This window comes from Sander lucioperca, chromosome 22 (genome assembly GCF_008315115.2).
Source record: "Sander lucioperca isolate FBNREF2018 chromosome 22, SLUC_FBN_1.2, whole genome shotgun sequence".
NCBI lineage: Eukaryota > Metazoa > Chordata > Actinopteri > Perciformes > Percidae > Sander > Sander lucioperca.
This window is the reverse complement of record NC_050194.1, coordinates 26,793,176-26,810,787: the sequence shown is the minus strand read 5'-3', so window position 1 is coordinate 26,810,787 and position 17,612 is coordinate 26,793,176. Positions and strand designations below refer to the sequence as shown.

General features: G+C 40.1%; 1 protein-coding gene across 3 annotated transcripts in view; it reads right to left on the bottom strand.

Annotated features, from left to right (window-relative positions):
* grid1b (glutamate receptor, ionotropic, delta 1b) overlaps positions 1–17,612 on the bottom strand; it is a 669,588-nt gene that overhangs the window by 268 nt on the left and 651,708 nt on the right. For 2 of the 3 annotated variants that reach the window (XM_031314943.2, XM_035997527.1), the window contains exons 16-18: positions 13,784–14,024; positions 8,216–8,354; positions 1–1,027 (exon numbers count right to left, since the gene is read on the bottom strand). The exon at positions 1–1,027 is cut by the window's left edge and continues 268 nt beyond it. In XM_031314943.2, coding sequence (XP_031170803.2) covers positions 573–1,027; positions 8,216–8,354; positions 13,784–14,024 — 835 coding nt within the window. In that variant the 3' untranslated portion in view covers positions 1–572. The remainder of the gene's footprint in view (positions 1,028–8,215; positions 8,355–13,783; positions 14,025–17,612) is intronic. The other variant, XM_035997526.1, reaches the window with a different exon arrangement.

Below are 17,612 nucleotides of genomic sequence, written 5' to 3'. Positions count from 1 at the left end.
AGCGGTGCATCATGGGTAGTCGTTTACATCGATGAGTTGTGGAGAGACATCGTTTAATTTTCGGCACTTAGAAAACAATCACAATGAATTTCGCGTCATTGTTTTATATCGAACAAAATTTACAAAGCCATTCAAACAGTCATAACTTTTTCATCAATGTATATATATATTTTTAGGTTTTTTTTTTTTTTTTATCTTGTTTTGTTGGTTTTTTATAACTCAACTTCAAAAAATTGAGAATATTCAAAATACACTTTAACCTTACTTCGTTCTCTTGGTATTTACAGATATGTACAAGAGAAAAATTACACCTGCCAACCCCTCCTGCTATTTTTTTCTTCCCGTCACATCGGCTTTTCTGAACAGGTAGTGAGATACAAAATCTTTTCACTTTGTACATTTATGTTTTTTTGTCTTCTATAATAATTTTCCTCTACAGATCCCCAACCCCCCTCACATCCGAAACCAAACCAAAGTCCGGACAGAAACTTATCGTCGATGCAGTTTGACCCCTCCCTGTCCCGCCCCCACGTCCCCTTTTCTATCCCTAAATGGATGTACTGTGGGTGGCCTCAATGGCTTCGGGTATGGGTCCTGCGGAGACTGCCTGGTAGGACATTGGCATGGGTGTCTTGCCAGGGCTCTGCCGGAAGAGCCCCCCGTTGGGTGCCCTGTGTTTGCACTGCATGGTGCCGCTGCTGAGCTGGTGGTGCAGGGGCAATGTGTTGCTGCCAGGGCCCTGGGACAGAGGAAGTGTCCTGCCTAGGGTCCCCCCATGGTGAGGGTGGGGAAGAGGAGGAGGTGGCCCCCCCTCCCCGGGGAGGAAGGTGGTCACAGCGAGGCCCGAGTGCGGGTAGTCCCGCACGGACTCCGGCCCCGGCATCTGAGAGGCCTGGCTGGGCTGCATGCTGCCGATGTCCAGCGCAGAGATCTCGATAGAGGGGCCGGGGATCTGCTTGTGCGCCAAGTCCTCGTCCAAAAGACTGTTCATACGACGATGCACCTGTTCCAGATTCACCTCCTTGTCCTATAAGAGGAGGAGTGGGGGGGGGGGGGACAGAGGAGAGACAGAGGGAGGGAGAAGAGGAGGGACACAGAGGCTGAGATTGGCGATGGGCCGGTTTCTCAGACTGTTTTATGGTCTGCTGGTGCTCCATGCATTCTCATTGTTTTAGGACTTGGCCATTTGTTTAGAATTGACCGACTGCTGTTTGGTTTTGTCGTTTGGTACGAAGAGCCCAGTGGGAACTGAGGCCACAGAAACCCAATTTGTATGTGCACTTTGAAATCAAACTTGGCCAGTGAATACTAAATGTTTGATGTCTGGAGAAAAACTATCCTGGAGCCAAACGGACTGAAGGCTGTTTGTTGTAAAGGCTGCAAAAGCTCAAGGTTTTCATGAAGTGTGGTGGATTGAGAGACTTCTGTTGAAGCAATGATTGATTTTTGATTGAATCTGGATCTTGAATTCCTGCTTCATTTTACCTCCAAGTATAAAACAGGTAGATAGTTGGTTTTCAAGATTAAAATTCAAGTATAATTAGAGAAATAACTTTTGGTATTTTGGTCTAAAAGTAAAGCGAATTCTTAGGTTTTGGCAGATATCTTTTCTCAATACATGTACTTACTTATCTGCTGATTTTTGTCCGTATGAGTACCCTCACTTCTAATTGTTAACAGTATTATTATTAGGCTGGTATTTATACCAAAATAGGACATAAATCATGATTTATTTAGATAACAAACAAGCAATTCTAAGTAAAATTTGCCAGAATTCTTTCAAAACCGCATTTTCAGACTCTAAAACCATTCTTGATTGTGAGATTGGCTATTGAATCAGTCTTCTTAGATTGAATCGTCGAAAAGTCGACTTTTTTGGGTCCCCCCCCCTCTACAAGATACAGAGGAGACTGGCGGGGTGCGTGCAGGATCACAGAGGGCTTGTATCATGTGGACGCACCAACAGTTTTGTTGTCATTACTTAGAGTTCCTCATGGGGACGACAGAAACTACGCACTAAGGCCCCTATTTTAATCATCTGAGCGCACGGCGTGAAGCGCCTGGTGCAGGTGTGTTTAGGACGTGTCCAAATCCACTTTTGCTAGTTTGACGGCAGAAAAAAGGGTCCGTGTGCCGGGTGCATGGTCCTAAAGGGTTGTACTTAGTATCTTCATTAATCAGAGGTGTGTTTTGGGCGTAACATGCAATCAACCAATCAGAGATCATCTCCCATTCCCTTTAAAGCCAGGCGCGTTTGGACCTTGGAGCATTGCTATTATGATGGAGGATTTGCACCGTAATATTTTTATTTGTAATCTTCTGCGTGTGTGTGTGTGTGTGTGTGTGTGTGTGTGCTGTTGTGTGTCCCTGTGTGTGTAACAAGCATAGTGTGCACGCACTGTGCACGAGCCTAGGAGCATTTTACTAATGCTCTGTTAAAATAACAATGAAATGATGATGTTATTGACTTTAGACCAGGTTTTTGTTGGTCAATGGTGCCATCACTTCCCTCTGCCTCAAGATAACAATACTCCCAGAATGCACCTGAACACACCTCCCTGTAAGACCAGCACGCCCAGAATGCACCTGACCACACCTCCCTGTAAGACCAGCACGCCCATGGGCCACAGATGGGTGCAGGTGCATTTGCTATTTAAACGACGTGGGCGCTGGACGGGAAATTGACAACTACGTCCGTCTTAAACTAGCAAAGACACTTGCCTCGGGCTTTGCGCTGCGCCGGGTGCAAGATAGAAGCCTATAGCTTTAAGTAGAAATGAAAATATTTTCAGTTATGTGTTCCTTCACCTACGTGTCCTTGGAGCCGGTACACTCTGGGCAGCTCGATCGGAGAATTGGTTCGCTATCACAACAATTTAATCAAAACATTGGCTGACACCGCATCTCCTGCTGACTGCCACCATGCATACTTGTTAGGCATTAATAGACACTTGAGTGTTTCTCTGTTGAACCGCAGGTCTGCTTCAGTACACTGGGTCACAGGAAGGTAAAGGATAAGGTGTAAAGACAAAGACGGGAGGCCTGACTCGCATATCAAGTGAGGCTCCGAGTCTGAATCTGAAGTCTCTTCACGTGTGTTTGCTGCTGTGCTAATGAATGCAGCTACAGTCAGTCAGTCAGTTTTCTGGAGAGGATTTTAAAAACAACAAAGCCGCTTTTACAACAAACGACGAAGTCAGTTAGTGTTCCTGAACGCAGCATGGCTTGGCTCCAGGATCAGATTCACTTCAACTCAGAGCTACAATGATATTAGTCACAATAACTCATCACAGTGACACAAGTGATATTCAGAACAATGCACATGACACATAAACATCAATACACACAGATCCCACGTCAGTTAAAAGAAAGAATAATGTTAATTTAGATATTTTCTCCATTTTTTATGTTGTAATCCTTCAGATTTTCCTCATTTCAAACGTAATTTTTGAATAAATTGTGAACATAATATACTGTAGGCTTGTTTAATTTACTGTCATTATCTAAGTACCAGTCTGTGATTATACCTGGCAGAGTGGGCGTGTGTTACGTTAACGCAAATGCAAACTAAACAGTTCCTACTGCTGCTTTACACTGAACACCACAGGGTGGCTTTTACTGTGAAGCAGCCACAGAGGTTAGTCCTGACAAAATGCATCTACAAAATAATAATATTAACATTTTTAGTTAACTGTTTGTTCAGCTGCACTGTAAACGGATAGAGCCGATGTTCTTCTGCTAGATTGTTGACAGAGTAGCCGTTTTTGGGCAGATTTGTGGTAGATACACGTGCCATTTTCAACAGACCTCTGGGACCTGTATTCATTATTTAACCACAGATGTCACTAAATCATTAAAGGGAAAAATTCGCCGAATATCAACCTTATCTCTCTCTATCTGGGTTAGGGATATGGTGTGAAAAATAGCTACGTTTCCATCAGCGAAAACATCAGTGCAGAGGATATTGTGTCAATTTACAGTGTTTTGGCTCACTCTGATATTAAGTTGTATTTAACCAAAGTGTGGGGAGGATATGGCCGGCGGCAGGGAGCCTCCAGAACAGTTTTTTATTAGACGCTGTTGCCTTCGCCAGCCTATATGTGCGTTACTGCATGAAGGTTTTACTCCTCGCTTGGACAGAGGTGTGCTGGAGACCTTCTTTAGGATCCCAACGATGAACTGGAAAACAGGGGGAAACGCCAGAGCAAGGGCAATGAGAGGGGGAAACGGTGCAGAAGATATGCCTTTTTTAAACCAAAACGTAGCGGTGTAAATGCAGCCTACGTCCTCAGTGGAAGCTACATCTCTGGTTAAAGGTCCAGTGTGTAACGTGTTTAGTTGTTCATTATCAAAATTTGTGTTGCCCGTTCACAAACTTGTCCTTTTTCATGAATATTTACCTCCACCATCAATTCCAAGTATTCCTATTGGCTTGAAAGTTTACATTTGCGTTTGCATGAACTGGGGTGGAGGCTCCATATTCATGCTCCATCTAGAAATACGTTAGCCGGTAAGGGACATACAGGACATACTGCTCCACCTTTCGCGTTTTCGCTGTCACATGATAAACTCACAGCTGCTGCTAATGCTGCTAATGGGTATAAAAGAGCAAGAGACCGACTTTTTGAAGCGTGAAGGCTGCCGTAGCTGTAATACGTACTTTGAACTGCGTGGCGAGAGAGAGTTGATTGATATATGATCTCAACGCTAGATGGGAGAAATCCCCACACATTGGACCTTTAACAGGAAAGCAACTAATGAGAGGTTAATGAAATAAAACGAGTAGCAGTTTATCTCTGATAGTTAAGTGTTAAGTCTTTGTGTTGAGGTAGTGTTGGAGAGAGCACTTCCTGTGAAACGGCGTGTAATAGGCAGCACAGCTTGTGAAGGCACACTTGAGGAAACCTCAGCGTCTCAGTGCATCTTGATCCACTGTGGTAGAGTACCGCTGAGGCTAAGCATCTGTCTTTGCCTTTTGTTTAAACCTTTAAGGAACAAATAAACATACAATGTGTTTATCCACGAGGCCTGGGCACGTTTAAGTGATCCCTCTCCATTCTCAGAGAGAGCTCCTCTCAAAGCCAATTAAAACATCTCAGTCCAGGTTATTGTTTCAGGACTGGCGTCTCATTAAAATATGTTTTCAGCGGCGTCAAACTGGCAGCTCGCCTAAATAAATAAATGAATGAATGAATGCCTGGGATTAAGCCTCAGCCGGTCGTTAAAGACAGGCTGCTGATGCTAGTGCAGAGGGAGAAAATAACAGGTGTCTGAAAGCCTCCATTAATTTGGAAAACAAACAGCTCTTTTAATGAGAGCTGCCAGTGGGGAGGTAGGGGGGATTTTAAATCACTCTCCCTCTTGTGACTTTGCAAATACTGCAACTGTTGAGTGGGCTGTGCTCAAGTGTGATAACAACAGTTTCTGGTTCATCTTGGATCCTTGGAAACATTTAAAGCCTCCCTTTTTTTTTTAATAACTGGCAGCACTAGATATTAACATCTCTCACTATAAGATGTCTTTGTCTCTAAGGTCTGTTGCATTGCTTGACTAACGCTATAGTGGACATAATGATGCTCACTTTAGACATTTCTCAGAGGTCGGTTTACACGTTAAAAATCGAAGCCTATCAAAATGGTTTAATAAAGTTTAACTGACGTTAATCTCTAGGAATGACAACAGATGAGCCATAAAACTTTGATATTAACTGAAAATAAATGTAATCCAGCTTTACGTCAGTTAAGTCTACTTAACCCTTGTGTTGTCTTCCCGTCAACCTTGAAAAAAAACACTATTTTTTTCGACGTTTTTGATGCCTTTTTTTCACAGTTTGTTTTTGCTTTTTCCAACGTTTTAAAGTGTAAAATTTTTCTTCTACACATTTTCAGCGCTTATTTCTACGTCCCATTTTTTCTGATATAAAACAAAAATTAAAAACGGGCCAATGTGACCCGAAGTCAAAACAAGTTATTAACTGAGAAATATTGTCTAATTTTGGTTCTTAACATTATGTTAACCAATAGGCTGTCTTTCACTAACTCAGGTCTTCCTAGAAAATTATTAGCCTCTGACTTCAAATCTGAAATGGGTCGTGCAGTTGATTAGTTCGGCCTCCAACTGCCACCTTCCACTTCTAGTTGCCTGGATGCTTTCTGGACTAACATCTGAGTTTGTGAGATGTCACCTGTGCAAGGTTAATTTGCGAGTTAGCTAAGTTGCACTCCTAAAGATTTAGGTACTACGGTACTTTAGTTTCTGCTTCCAGAATAATTCTGCCACTGAGAAATATTGTACACTGAACTGTGCTTTGATAACTTGAGTGCAACTAGTCTGAAGAATATATATTAAGCACTCATGACTAACCCAATGTATGTCTCTGAGTTCCTTAACATTTAGTTTTTGCACAGATTCCTCTTCTCCAATTTTCTCTTTCAAATAAGAATATTTTGAGGATGCTTGTTCAGCTTTAACAAACCCAAGTACATATCAAGTTGAGTAATTTTAGTTTAGAAAGGGCTATAAATAATATTGAGTTGTAATTGTTTCATAGTAGGCATGCATAAAAAGGCACTAAGCTTGTTTGCAGGGTTCCTTGTAATTTCCATCATAGTGTAACCGTTATTTACTCTGTTCTACACGCCACGAACATGTATTGGCGTTTTTCCATTACATGGTACCTGCTCGACTCGCCTCGACACACCGTGCATTTTCCATTACAGATTTTAGTCCCGCCTCAGAGTGGCTGGTCGTCTTATATGCCGGCTCGACGCACACACCAGCGCACAAGTATAAACATCAGGCCACTTGAGCTTGTTTTACAGTTCTGTGGAGGCTCCACGCTGAGCTTTCTCCGTAGCCTGTGTAGCCTGTGTAAAGTGGCCTGATGTTTATACTTGTGCGCTGGTGTGTGCGTGGAGCCAGCATGTGTGTGTGTACGTAGACTATGGTGAAAGCTCTGCCGGAGCCTCCGCAGAACTGTACAACAAGCAGCGCCGCAGTAAACCGCCGTGACCTAACGCGACACACACACAGAAAGTGGAAGGTGTGTTGTTGCCAGAAGACACATTTAGTTTCTAAAGAAGCTGGAGGCAGCAAAAAATATACACAGCTGGCTGAACTATTTAAAAATAGCGGGTTCGTTCAGGACACCCCCGTCTGTCGCTTTCACGTCACCTTTTGGGATCGCCTCAGCTCGCTGGGAACCTCGACTGAGGAGGTACTAAAAGAAGTACCTGTTAGCAGGTACCAGGGACTTGTTTTCGTAATGGAAAACCAAAAAAGGCGAGTAGAGTCGAGGCGAGTCAAGGCACCGTGTGACGGAAAAACGACATAAAGGTGAGGTCAGAGGTCAGCCATTATGAAATGTGTTCACACAGTTAAAGATGAACAAAGCAAGGAGAAACAGAAAGGCATTAATAAGACCCAGCAGGGTTTCTAATGACGGGGGGGTGCAGAGTGTTAAAGGTGGAGCAGCCAAGGCCAGGCATCAATTACAACTTTAATTATCATGTCGTCTGCAAAGAGCAAAACCCTAAATTCAAATCAATTGCAATTAAGACCAAGCTGTCTGTTTTCAGATCATGAACCAAATTAATTTGGGCTAGTTTTTTTCCTTCGTATTGAGCTGAAACGTCTGGCTCTGGAAATAATTTCCTGTCTAATTTTCTGATAAGGAAATTGATAATTAACTGTATTGGTTTCATCGGTGGGAGTTGTAATGAGCTGCCAGAAACTTTAACAACAAAATGTCTGATTTAAGCTTTGGGTTTCTAAGCACAACTCTTCTTTGTGACGTTTTACATCACCTGTGACATTTGTTTAGCTCCATCCTTTAAAAAAAGCCCAGATTTAAGTGACTAAATATAAAAAAGTAAGTCTATCATTGGCATGTAATCATGTCACTTAGTTTCCGGTTGACATGAAGGAAAAATTACTAGATTACATTAGTCCCAAAGCTTCCTAGGAGTTAATAAATGTAATCCCACGTAAAGTACCTTAAATACGGAGCCTTGCTTGTTTACCTTTCTTTTATATTTCCTGGAATATTTGAAGATTTATTTCCAGAAAATCATGTATGAGGCACGTTTCTGCTCAGATTTACAATTGACCAAAAAAATCAACCCTCAACAAAACCAAAGAACCTTGGCGACGGCACAGATATGTTTGATATTTTTTGTTTTTATTTTTGATAGTTGTATAGGAGGTCTATTCTGACCTGTATCAATAGCTTCTGCTTCATCCCAGCCTCTCTCTCTGTCTGTCCAAATGTCCCTCCTCCCCTCCGATGAAGCAGTTGTAATGTCATTATATGTCAATGGACCAGAAACCCTTGCCAGTCTGTAATCCTTAGTAACCTGCACGAGATCATAGACAGTCAAGTGTAAATAAAAATAATAAAAAGGATAGATGGAGAGAAGGAGAGGAGATAGATAACATGGGTGTCCACATTGACATATAATTTGCAATAAGACGTGACAAAGTGATAGTACCAAGGGGTTATGGATTGGGAGGTTGGACACAAATCTTATTGCTAAAGGGCGACACACCCAAACTAAACTGCTGCTCACACTTTAGTTTATGGATCCACGTCAAAACTTTGCTTCCATTTTGCCCCCCCCCCCGTTGCACAAACCTGCCTCCGAAAGTGTGTCTGTTGTTGTGTTTGGCACAGCAGGTGAATGTGTGGAGGTAGAACTTAGAAAATGCAGATCTGAGGTCAGTTTGTGTTCAAGTGTAGGCTTAATGAGTGCGTGAAGAAGCAAATGTTGAGCCTGTGTCCCAGTTCCAGACTATTACTGTACGGCAGTGTTTCTCAAATGGGAGTACGTGTACCCCAAGGGGTACTTTGGAGGACTGCAGGGGGTACGTGAGCGCTTTTTTCTAAGTTTTTGTCGCTTTAAAGGAACACACCGACTTATTGGGAATTTAGCTTATTCACCGTAACCCCCAGAGTTAGATAAGTCCATACATACCCTTCTCATCTCCGTGCGTGTTGTAAGGCTGTCTGACGGTTCCAGCGGCATCAGGCCAGCACATAACATGCAGGTGAATGGTTCCAGCAACCCTACTGCTCCCAATAAGTGACAAAATAACGCCAACATGTTCCTATTTACATGTTGTGATTTGTAGAGTCACAGCGTGTACAAATAACAAGGTCACATGACACACAGCCATCTTCTAACGTATACAAACTCGGAACTATATTCTCAGGCGGAAGAATATAGTACTTGGGCGGAGTGATATGCTTTGCAGCAAACCTGTCTGAGAATATAGTTCCCGGTTTGTTTACGCTTAGAAGATGGCTGTGTGTCATGTGACCTTGTTATTTGTACACGCTGTGACTCTACAAATCACAACATGTAAATACTAGGGCTGTCAAAATAACGTGTTAATTTCGATTAATTAATCTGAGAAAAAATAACGCGTTAAAAAAAATAACGCAGATTAATCCATCCCATATTGACGTTTGACCCGGAGCCGTTCTAGCCACCATTGGACTGTAAAATGAAGGAGGGAGACGAGAATGTGCTGCCTGGATCATTAACTGGAACATTTACTTGTAAAAATCTTCTTCCTGCCAACCCTGGCTACTGAAATCTGGAGCCACTGATATGTCTGCTCTTCTCTCTGATGCTCTGAAGACGATACAGGAAACACAAACACCGCTGCATGTGACGCTAGTTAACACTATACTCAACAGCAGCTAACATTAGCCTACCGCTAGCTAGTTAACACTATACTCGACAGCAGCTAACGTTAGCCTACCGCTAGCTAGTTAACACTATACTCGACAGCAGCTAACATTAGCCTACCGCTAGCTAGTTAACACTATACTCGACAGCAGCTAACATTAGCCTACCGCTAGCTAGTTAACACTATACTCAACAGCAGCTAACATTAGCCTACCGCTAGCTAGTTAACACTATACTCGACAGCAGCTAACGTTAGCCTACCGCTAGCTAGTTAACACTATACTCGACAGCAGCTAACGTTAGCCTACCGCTAGCTAGTTAACACTATACTCGACAGCAGCTAACGTTAGCCTACCGCTAGCTAGTTAACACTATACTCGACAGCAGCTAACGTTAGTCTACCGCTAGCTAGTTAACACTATACTCGACAGCAGCTAACGTTAGCCTACCGCTAGCTAGTTAACACTATACTCGACAGCAGCTAACGTTAGTCTACCGCTAGCTAGTTAACACTATACTCGACAGCAGCTAACGTTAGCCTATTGCTAGCTAGTAGCTGGATTAAACACGGTTCCAATGCTGACAGCTAACGCTGAACGGTGTAAAGTCTGACTGTGTTTTACTGTAGAGGACTGTGACTCAACAGCGGGATGTAACAATCTGTAGCTGCCGAGCTGCCGTCGGAAAAACAACAGACGGTGCGTTCAATGAAACTGGTAAACTACAGCTTCGTGGTGCATTTGAAGTTATTGTAAATGTCCTCGGTGGTTGTTTTTGTCGTTCAACAGCAATTTACTAGTGAAATAAGTTATTGTTATTGTTATACATTATTATTAAATCATTTAATTTTGACCATATGGCCTTAGCAATAAACAAGCCGTTCTTTAATGTCACCAACTGTTGTTTAGTACCCTTTGTTTTCTTTTCTTTTTTTACTTTCTTAAAAAGTATCGGTTCAGGCACCGTTAATTATGTATGCGATTAATTTCGATTGATTAACCACAGAGTCTGTAATTAATTAGATTAATTTTTTTAATCAATTGACAGCCCTAGTAAATAGGAAAATTTTGGTGTTATTTTGTCACTTTTGTCAATTATTGGGAGCAGTAGGATTACTGGAACCATTCACCTGCATGATCTGTGCTAGGCTAAGCTAACGGTGGGTGCGTGAGACAGCGTTACAGCACGCATGGAGATGAGAAGGGTATGTATGGACTTATCTAACTCTGGGGGATACGGGGAATAAGGCAAAGTCCCAATAAGTCGGCGTGTTCCTTTAAGTTTGTCACTTTTTCTATGTTTTTGTTGCATTTTGTCACTATTTTCGACCAGTTCTTGCCTTCCTTCCTTCCCTCCTTCCTTCTACTGTCCTCTTTTTTCTCTAAATTTGTCGAATTGTTTGTCACTTTTTTCAAAGTTTGTCTTCCTTCTTTCTACTATTTATTTTTTTTTGTTTTCTGTCGCTGTTTCTGATACTATTTTCCACCTATTCTTGCCTTACTTCCTTCTTTCTACCGACTTCTTTTAGTTTTTACGTTTTTTTAAAAAGTTTTTGATGCCTTTTTTCATCAGCACTTAAATGTTTTTCAGCTACATGGCTGTTGTTTGGTAAATCTATCGCTGGTCAGGGGGTGCTTGGCTTAAAAACACCTCAAAAGTTTGAGAATCACTGCTGTACGGTATACACTTCTGTATGTACTGACAGGGTCCGATAGCTGGTTCCATTTTGGATCTAAACGTGGGGATAATGAACAAGCTGCCGATTATTTTGGTTTATTAGTATTAATCCAGTAACCAACGTGATGACTTAAATGTTTGGCTGGATAATTTGCTCCCTGCAGTCGGTGTCTGTCCGGTCTCTAGTGCAGTGTTTTCCATTTTTTAATCTGAATGAAGAACATGTAGGGAATGTGAGAAGGCTGCAGATTATTTTGGCTAATTAATATTAATCCCGTTACCAACGTGATGACAGGACAACATTTTACTTTTAGCCAGTGTCTGTAGTCAGCAGAAGATAATTTGTGAGGCAAAAGAAAGTGTTTTTTTTCTGTGTTAAGTCTCTAGCTCAGTGTTTCCCGTCCTGAGGGTAATTAAACACCTTTTTGTTTGGACTTAATTCAACATATGTAGCTTCTTCCTTGTCAATTATGCCGTGTTTCCACGTTATGGTTCAACTACCCTCTCAGTGTAGGTGATTCTCTGCTGACAAGCTACGAATCTTTGAGTTTTACTATTTAATAAATACTTGAAAATGTTGAAAGCTAACTAGACTCAGAAGATCAATTACTGGATTCAGATATGATAAAATGATGTCAACCCCCATCCCTACGAGGGGAAAATAAAGCTACATTATCTTCTTTTTGGGCTTTTTTCTGGCTCGTAGTTGACAGCCCACTCAGAACAACAACTCTGTATTTCTACACAGATTTTATTTTTGCCTCTTTCAGCTCATACATTTGGTTCTCCAGATCCTTCGCCCCAAAACAATCTCTTTTCCAGAAAGCGGATAGTGGAGCATTTAGAAGCTAGAGAGACCGATATTTCCCTCAGGAGTTGGTCGAGACCAGACACAGCTAAAAGAGAGAGAATATTGGACTTCTCTAAGATTTCCAGTTTCCTGAACTGTTGCCAAAGTCACTACTACACAACATTTTCCACACTTAAAAATATACCTTTTGTCTGTTGTGTAAATTCACACTGAAGCATGTTAAAAGTAGTACATAGTATGGAACTGGGACACAACATGACTCAGTTTAGTTAATTTTGTGAGGGGAAAGACCACTCTGTTATGCTACTTAATTGTTTAAATTATGTGTATATCTGTGGTTATGACAACTCTGTGTTAAATCAACATAATATGGACCTTTTGTGATGACAAAAGTTCATTATTTTATTACCTTAATTGATATTTATCTGCACTAAATACATATCAATTATCAGATGCTTCCAGCAAATCATTGCAGTCCGTGTTCATTCATATTCATTAGAGTGCATTAATGTTTAATTAACTGCTTTTCCTCTCTTTACCCTGTGAAGGTGTAACTATTAGCGTTGCTCTTATAGTGGCTGTGTTTCATTAAAAAAGAGAGCAATGTGGTAATTGACTGCAGTACGGTTTTTATTCAGTAGGCACTTAGTAAGGCTCGAGTATCTATTAGCAACAACAGCAAATTATTTGAACTAACTGTGATAATGTCATTCTTAATATTAAAACCCACGGTGAGCTGTGCATTAAGGTTCTGTCAGATAAGATAAATTACTCTTTTGTCTCTTGACGTCTCATAAGGGTTTCACACTAAATGAAAAATGTCCAAAAGTATTAATGTGTCTGTGTTCAACACCACTGTACTCCGCCCGACCAATCTCTCTCCTGTTTAATAATTATAATCTCTTTTCAGAACCCTTGGGTGCAGGAAACTACCAAAAGCCTCACTGTAGAAAATTAGTTTATAACAATTATTCAATACCGAGGACTTGAATGGTTACAAAGCCGGCACTGTGGGAATGAATTATTAAAGTCTGTGGGGGTGTACCTAGTTGTTTGCTGGGAAACATGCAAGAAATGCTAATAGCCGGATCGTGACTTGCTGGACTAATAAGACACTATTCGCCCTAAGGCCTCGAGTGTATTCATCAAGTCAAAGACAAAAGGATTCCCGAGTGGATCGAGAAGCTGTGGTTTTATGAGCGTATTAGTAAAGGTAATGGTGAGGTGGAGTGTGCTGTGTGCTTTAAGTGGTTTAGAGAATATGCCATACAAAAAACAGATGAGCTCTGGTGTCTGTAAGTTTAGGACGAGGTGGGTGGGGGAGCGATGGACGGATAAAAGAAAAAATGGAGGAGGGGTAATAATAAGAGACCAAATTTGATTTCAATCAGTGGCCTGGGCTGACGTGGCACAGAGCACATCTACCTACTCTGTCCCCCAGCTCTCCAACACTAACTCTACTCCCCTAAACCTCTCTCCTCTACAGCTGGGTGTACTGGAGCTCCACTAAGTCGGGGCTCGCGTCTGCTGCTGGATCCTTAAAGTAGAGTGTGGCAGTGTCTTCCCCCTGCTGGCCCGTCCGCCGGGCCCTGTGCTCGGTCACCTCTTTGGGCTGCTCCTGGCGGCAGCGGTTGCTGTTCCACCAAGCCTCCAGCCCGGCCACCAGGCAGGCCAGCAGTAGGCCGGCGGCCAGGATGCAGAAGACGCCAGCGAAGCTGTGCAGCTTGAGGGAGCGGCCGTCGGTGGGGGTGCTGGCGTGACTGTTGAGGTCGCAGCGGCCGGTGCGAGGCCACCACTTTTGCTTCATGACGTCCAGGTCACCTTTCTCCTGAAGCTCCAGGATCCTGAGGGCAGAAGAGATGAAGAGGTGAGTCAAAGAGACCGAGAGATGCATTCATTCACGGGAAATTGCAACATGTGAAATAGCTTTTCGCTGTAATTCCTCTGATTCTCAGGGGCTTTCAGCAGGAACATTTAGATTGTAATCCATCTAGCTTTTAAATTTTAATATTACAGCCAATCATGAGTGTATGAGAAAAAACATTTTTTTTTTTTAAATAAGCCATCGGAGAGGGTCCTTAAATATCTCGTAGTAAGACAACTTTATTCATACTGTATGTCTCCGAATTTTAAAACAAATAGAATAGAACAGGGTATATGCAGAAATCCTGAAGTAATACAGTACCTTATAACTTTTTAACTTAAACTTTTAAATTATATGATGACTTTTTTAATCGCTTTTTCAACATATTACTATGACGTTTTTACAGCATAAACCTATTGTGTTAGTCACTAAATTTATTCCATGTTTTACAGATAATCTGGGTGACCTGAAGCTCCTGTTTGAGGAGGTGTTCCTCGACCCACCAGAGAAGGAAATGAATGCTGGACAGTATGGTGGCATGCTTCAGCCCAACGATGGTCTGAAGACAACAAAGCAGCCAGCAGCATCAGGACAGTCTCCACAGGAAAACGTGTCGGGAAGCTGCATTACCAGCCGACACAACTTCTGTATACAAGAAACCATTTACTCTGTTGTAGGACTAACCTGGATAGTGCAGTAATACTGGGTTTGACATGCAGAGATGGGGATCAAACCACCTACCTTCTGCATGGTAGACGACCGCTCTACCACCTGAGCCACAGCCTATTTTGTGCATTGTATGTAGCCCGTTTCATTGACTATGAATAAAGTGCTCTATTTTGGTCATTTATTTTATTTAGGCCCCTGTGGTATCAGAAGTATAAAATATTCTTTCACAAAGACTTGTGTTTGTTACACTTTATTAAACAAGTGATTTAAAAAACTGTATTTGATTTCATGCATGTACAATGGTATAAACATTTCACAGTCAAACTTTATTACAGCATCGAACTTTCACTGCCTAAATATAGCAATAACTGGGAAAAAGTCACAAAAAAGCCATAGTAAACAGTTACAAATAAGTCATAGTATAGTATGTTGAAAAACTCACAAAAAATAATAATATAATAAGTCGAAAAAATTCAATATATTGTGACTGTATACTGTATTTCAAATTTTGAAAAAAAAAGTCATAGTATAGTACGTCGAAAATTCTGAAAAAAAACCATAGTATGGTCAAAGTATAGTATATCGAAAAAAGTCACAGTATTGTACGACGAAAAAAGTCACAAAAAAGTCATAGTATAGTATGTTGACAAAGTCACCAAAAAGTCACAGTAGAGTATGTCGAAAAAAGTCACAAAAAAGTCATAGTATAGTATGTCGAAAAAAGTCATTGTATATAGTATGTCGAAAATTTGGAAAAACAGTCATAGTATAGTATGTCAAAAATTAGGAATAAAAGTCATAGTATAGTATGTTGAAACAGTCACAAAAAGCCATAGTATAGTAAAGCAGCACGGTGGCCCAATGGTTAGCACTGTTGCCTCACAGAAAGAAGGTACAGGGATCAAATCCACGAAGTATGGTATGTAAAAAAAGGCACGTCGAAAAAGTGACCAAAAAGTCACAGTAGAGTATGTCGAAAAAAGTCACAGTATAGAATGTTGTAAAAAGTCATAGTATAGTATGTCCAAAAAAGCCATAGCGTTGAAAATTTTGAAAAAAAGTCATAGTATAGTATGTCGAAAAAAGTCACAAAAAAAGTCATAGTATAGTATGTTGAAAATTAGGAAAAAAAGTCATAGTATAGTATGTCGAATAAAAGTCATAGTATAGTATGTTGAAAAAAGTCATAGTATAGTATGTCGAAAATTAGGAATAAAAGTCATAGTACAGTATGTCCAAAAAAGCCATAGTGTCGAAAATTAGGAATAAAAGTCATAGTATAGTATGTTGAAAAAAGTCACAAAAAAGTCATAGTATAGAATGTCAAAAATTAGGAAAAAAAGTCATAGCATAGTATGTCGAAAATTAGGAATAAAAGTCATAGTATAGTATGTTGAAAAAAGTCACAAAAAAGTCATAGTATAGTATGTTGAAAATTAGGAAAAAAAGTCAAAGTATAGTATGTCGAATAAAAGTCATAGTATAGTATGTTGAAAATTAGGAAAAAAAGTCATAGTATTGTATGTTGAAAAAAGTCACAAAAAAAGCCATAGTATAGAATGTTGAAAATTAGGAAAAAAGTCATAGTATAGTATGTCAAAAATTAGGAATAAAAGTCATAGTATAGTATGTCGAAAAAGTCACAAAAAAAAGCCATAGTATAGGAAAGCAGCACGGTGGCCCAATGGTTAGCACTGTTGCCTCACAGCAAGAAGGTACAGGGATCAAATCCACGAAGTATGGTATGTAAAAAAAGGCACGTCGAAAAAGTCACCAAAAAGTCACAGTAGAGTATGTCGAAAAAAGTCACAGTATAGAATGTTGTAAAAAGTCATAGTATAGTATGTCCAAAAAAGCCATAGTGTTGAAAATTTTGAAAAAAAGTCATAGTATAGTATGTCGAAAAAAGTCACAAAAAAAGTCATAGTATAGTATGTTGAAAATTAGGAAAAAAAGTCATAGTATAGTATGTCGAATAAAAGTCATAGTATAGTATGTTGAAAAAAGTCATAGTATAGTATGTCGAAAATTAGGAATAAAAGTCATAGTACAGTATGTCCAAAAAAGCCATAGTGTCGAAAATTAGGAATAAAAGTCATAGTATAGTATGTTGAAAAAAGTCACAAAAAAGTCATAGTATAGAATGTCAAAAATTAGGAAAAAAAGTCATAGCATAGTATGTCGAAAATTAGGAATAAAAGTCATAGTATAGTATGTTGAAAAAAGTCACAAAAAAGTCATAGTATAGTATGTTGAAAATTAAGAAAAACAGTCATAGTATAGTATGTTGAAAATTAGGAAAAAAAGTCATAGTATTGTATGTTGAAAAAAGTCACAAAAAAAGCCATAGTATAGAATGTTGAAAATTAGGAAAAAAGTCATAGTATAGTATGTCAAAAATTAGGAATAAAAGTCATAGTATAGTATGTCGAAAAAGTCACAAAAAAAAGTCATAGTACAGGAAAGCAGCACGGTGGCCCAATGGTTAGCACTGTTGCCTCACAGCAAGAAGGTACAGGGATCAAATCCACGAAGTATGGTATGTAAAAAAAGGCACGTCGAAAAAGTCACCAAAAAGTCACAGTAGAGTATGTCGAAAAAAGTCACAGTATAGAATGTTGTAAAAAGTCATAGTATAGTATGTCCAAAAAAGCCATAGTGTTGAAAATTTTGAAAAAAAGTCATAGTATAGTATGTCGAAAAAAGTCACAAAAAAAGTCATAGTATAGTATGTCGAATAAAAGTCATAGTATAGTATGTTGAAAATTAGGAAAAAAAGTCATAGTATAGTATGTCGAATAAAAGTCATAGTATAGTATGTTGAAAAAAGTCATAGTATAGTATGTCGAAAATTAGGAATAAAAGTCATAGTACAGTATGTCCAAAAAAGCCATAGTGT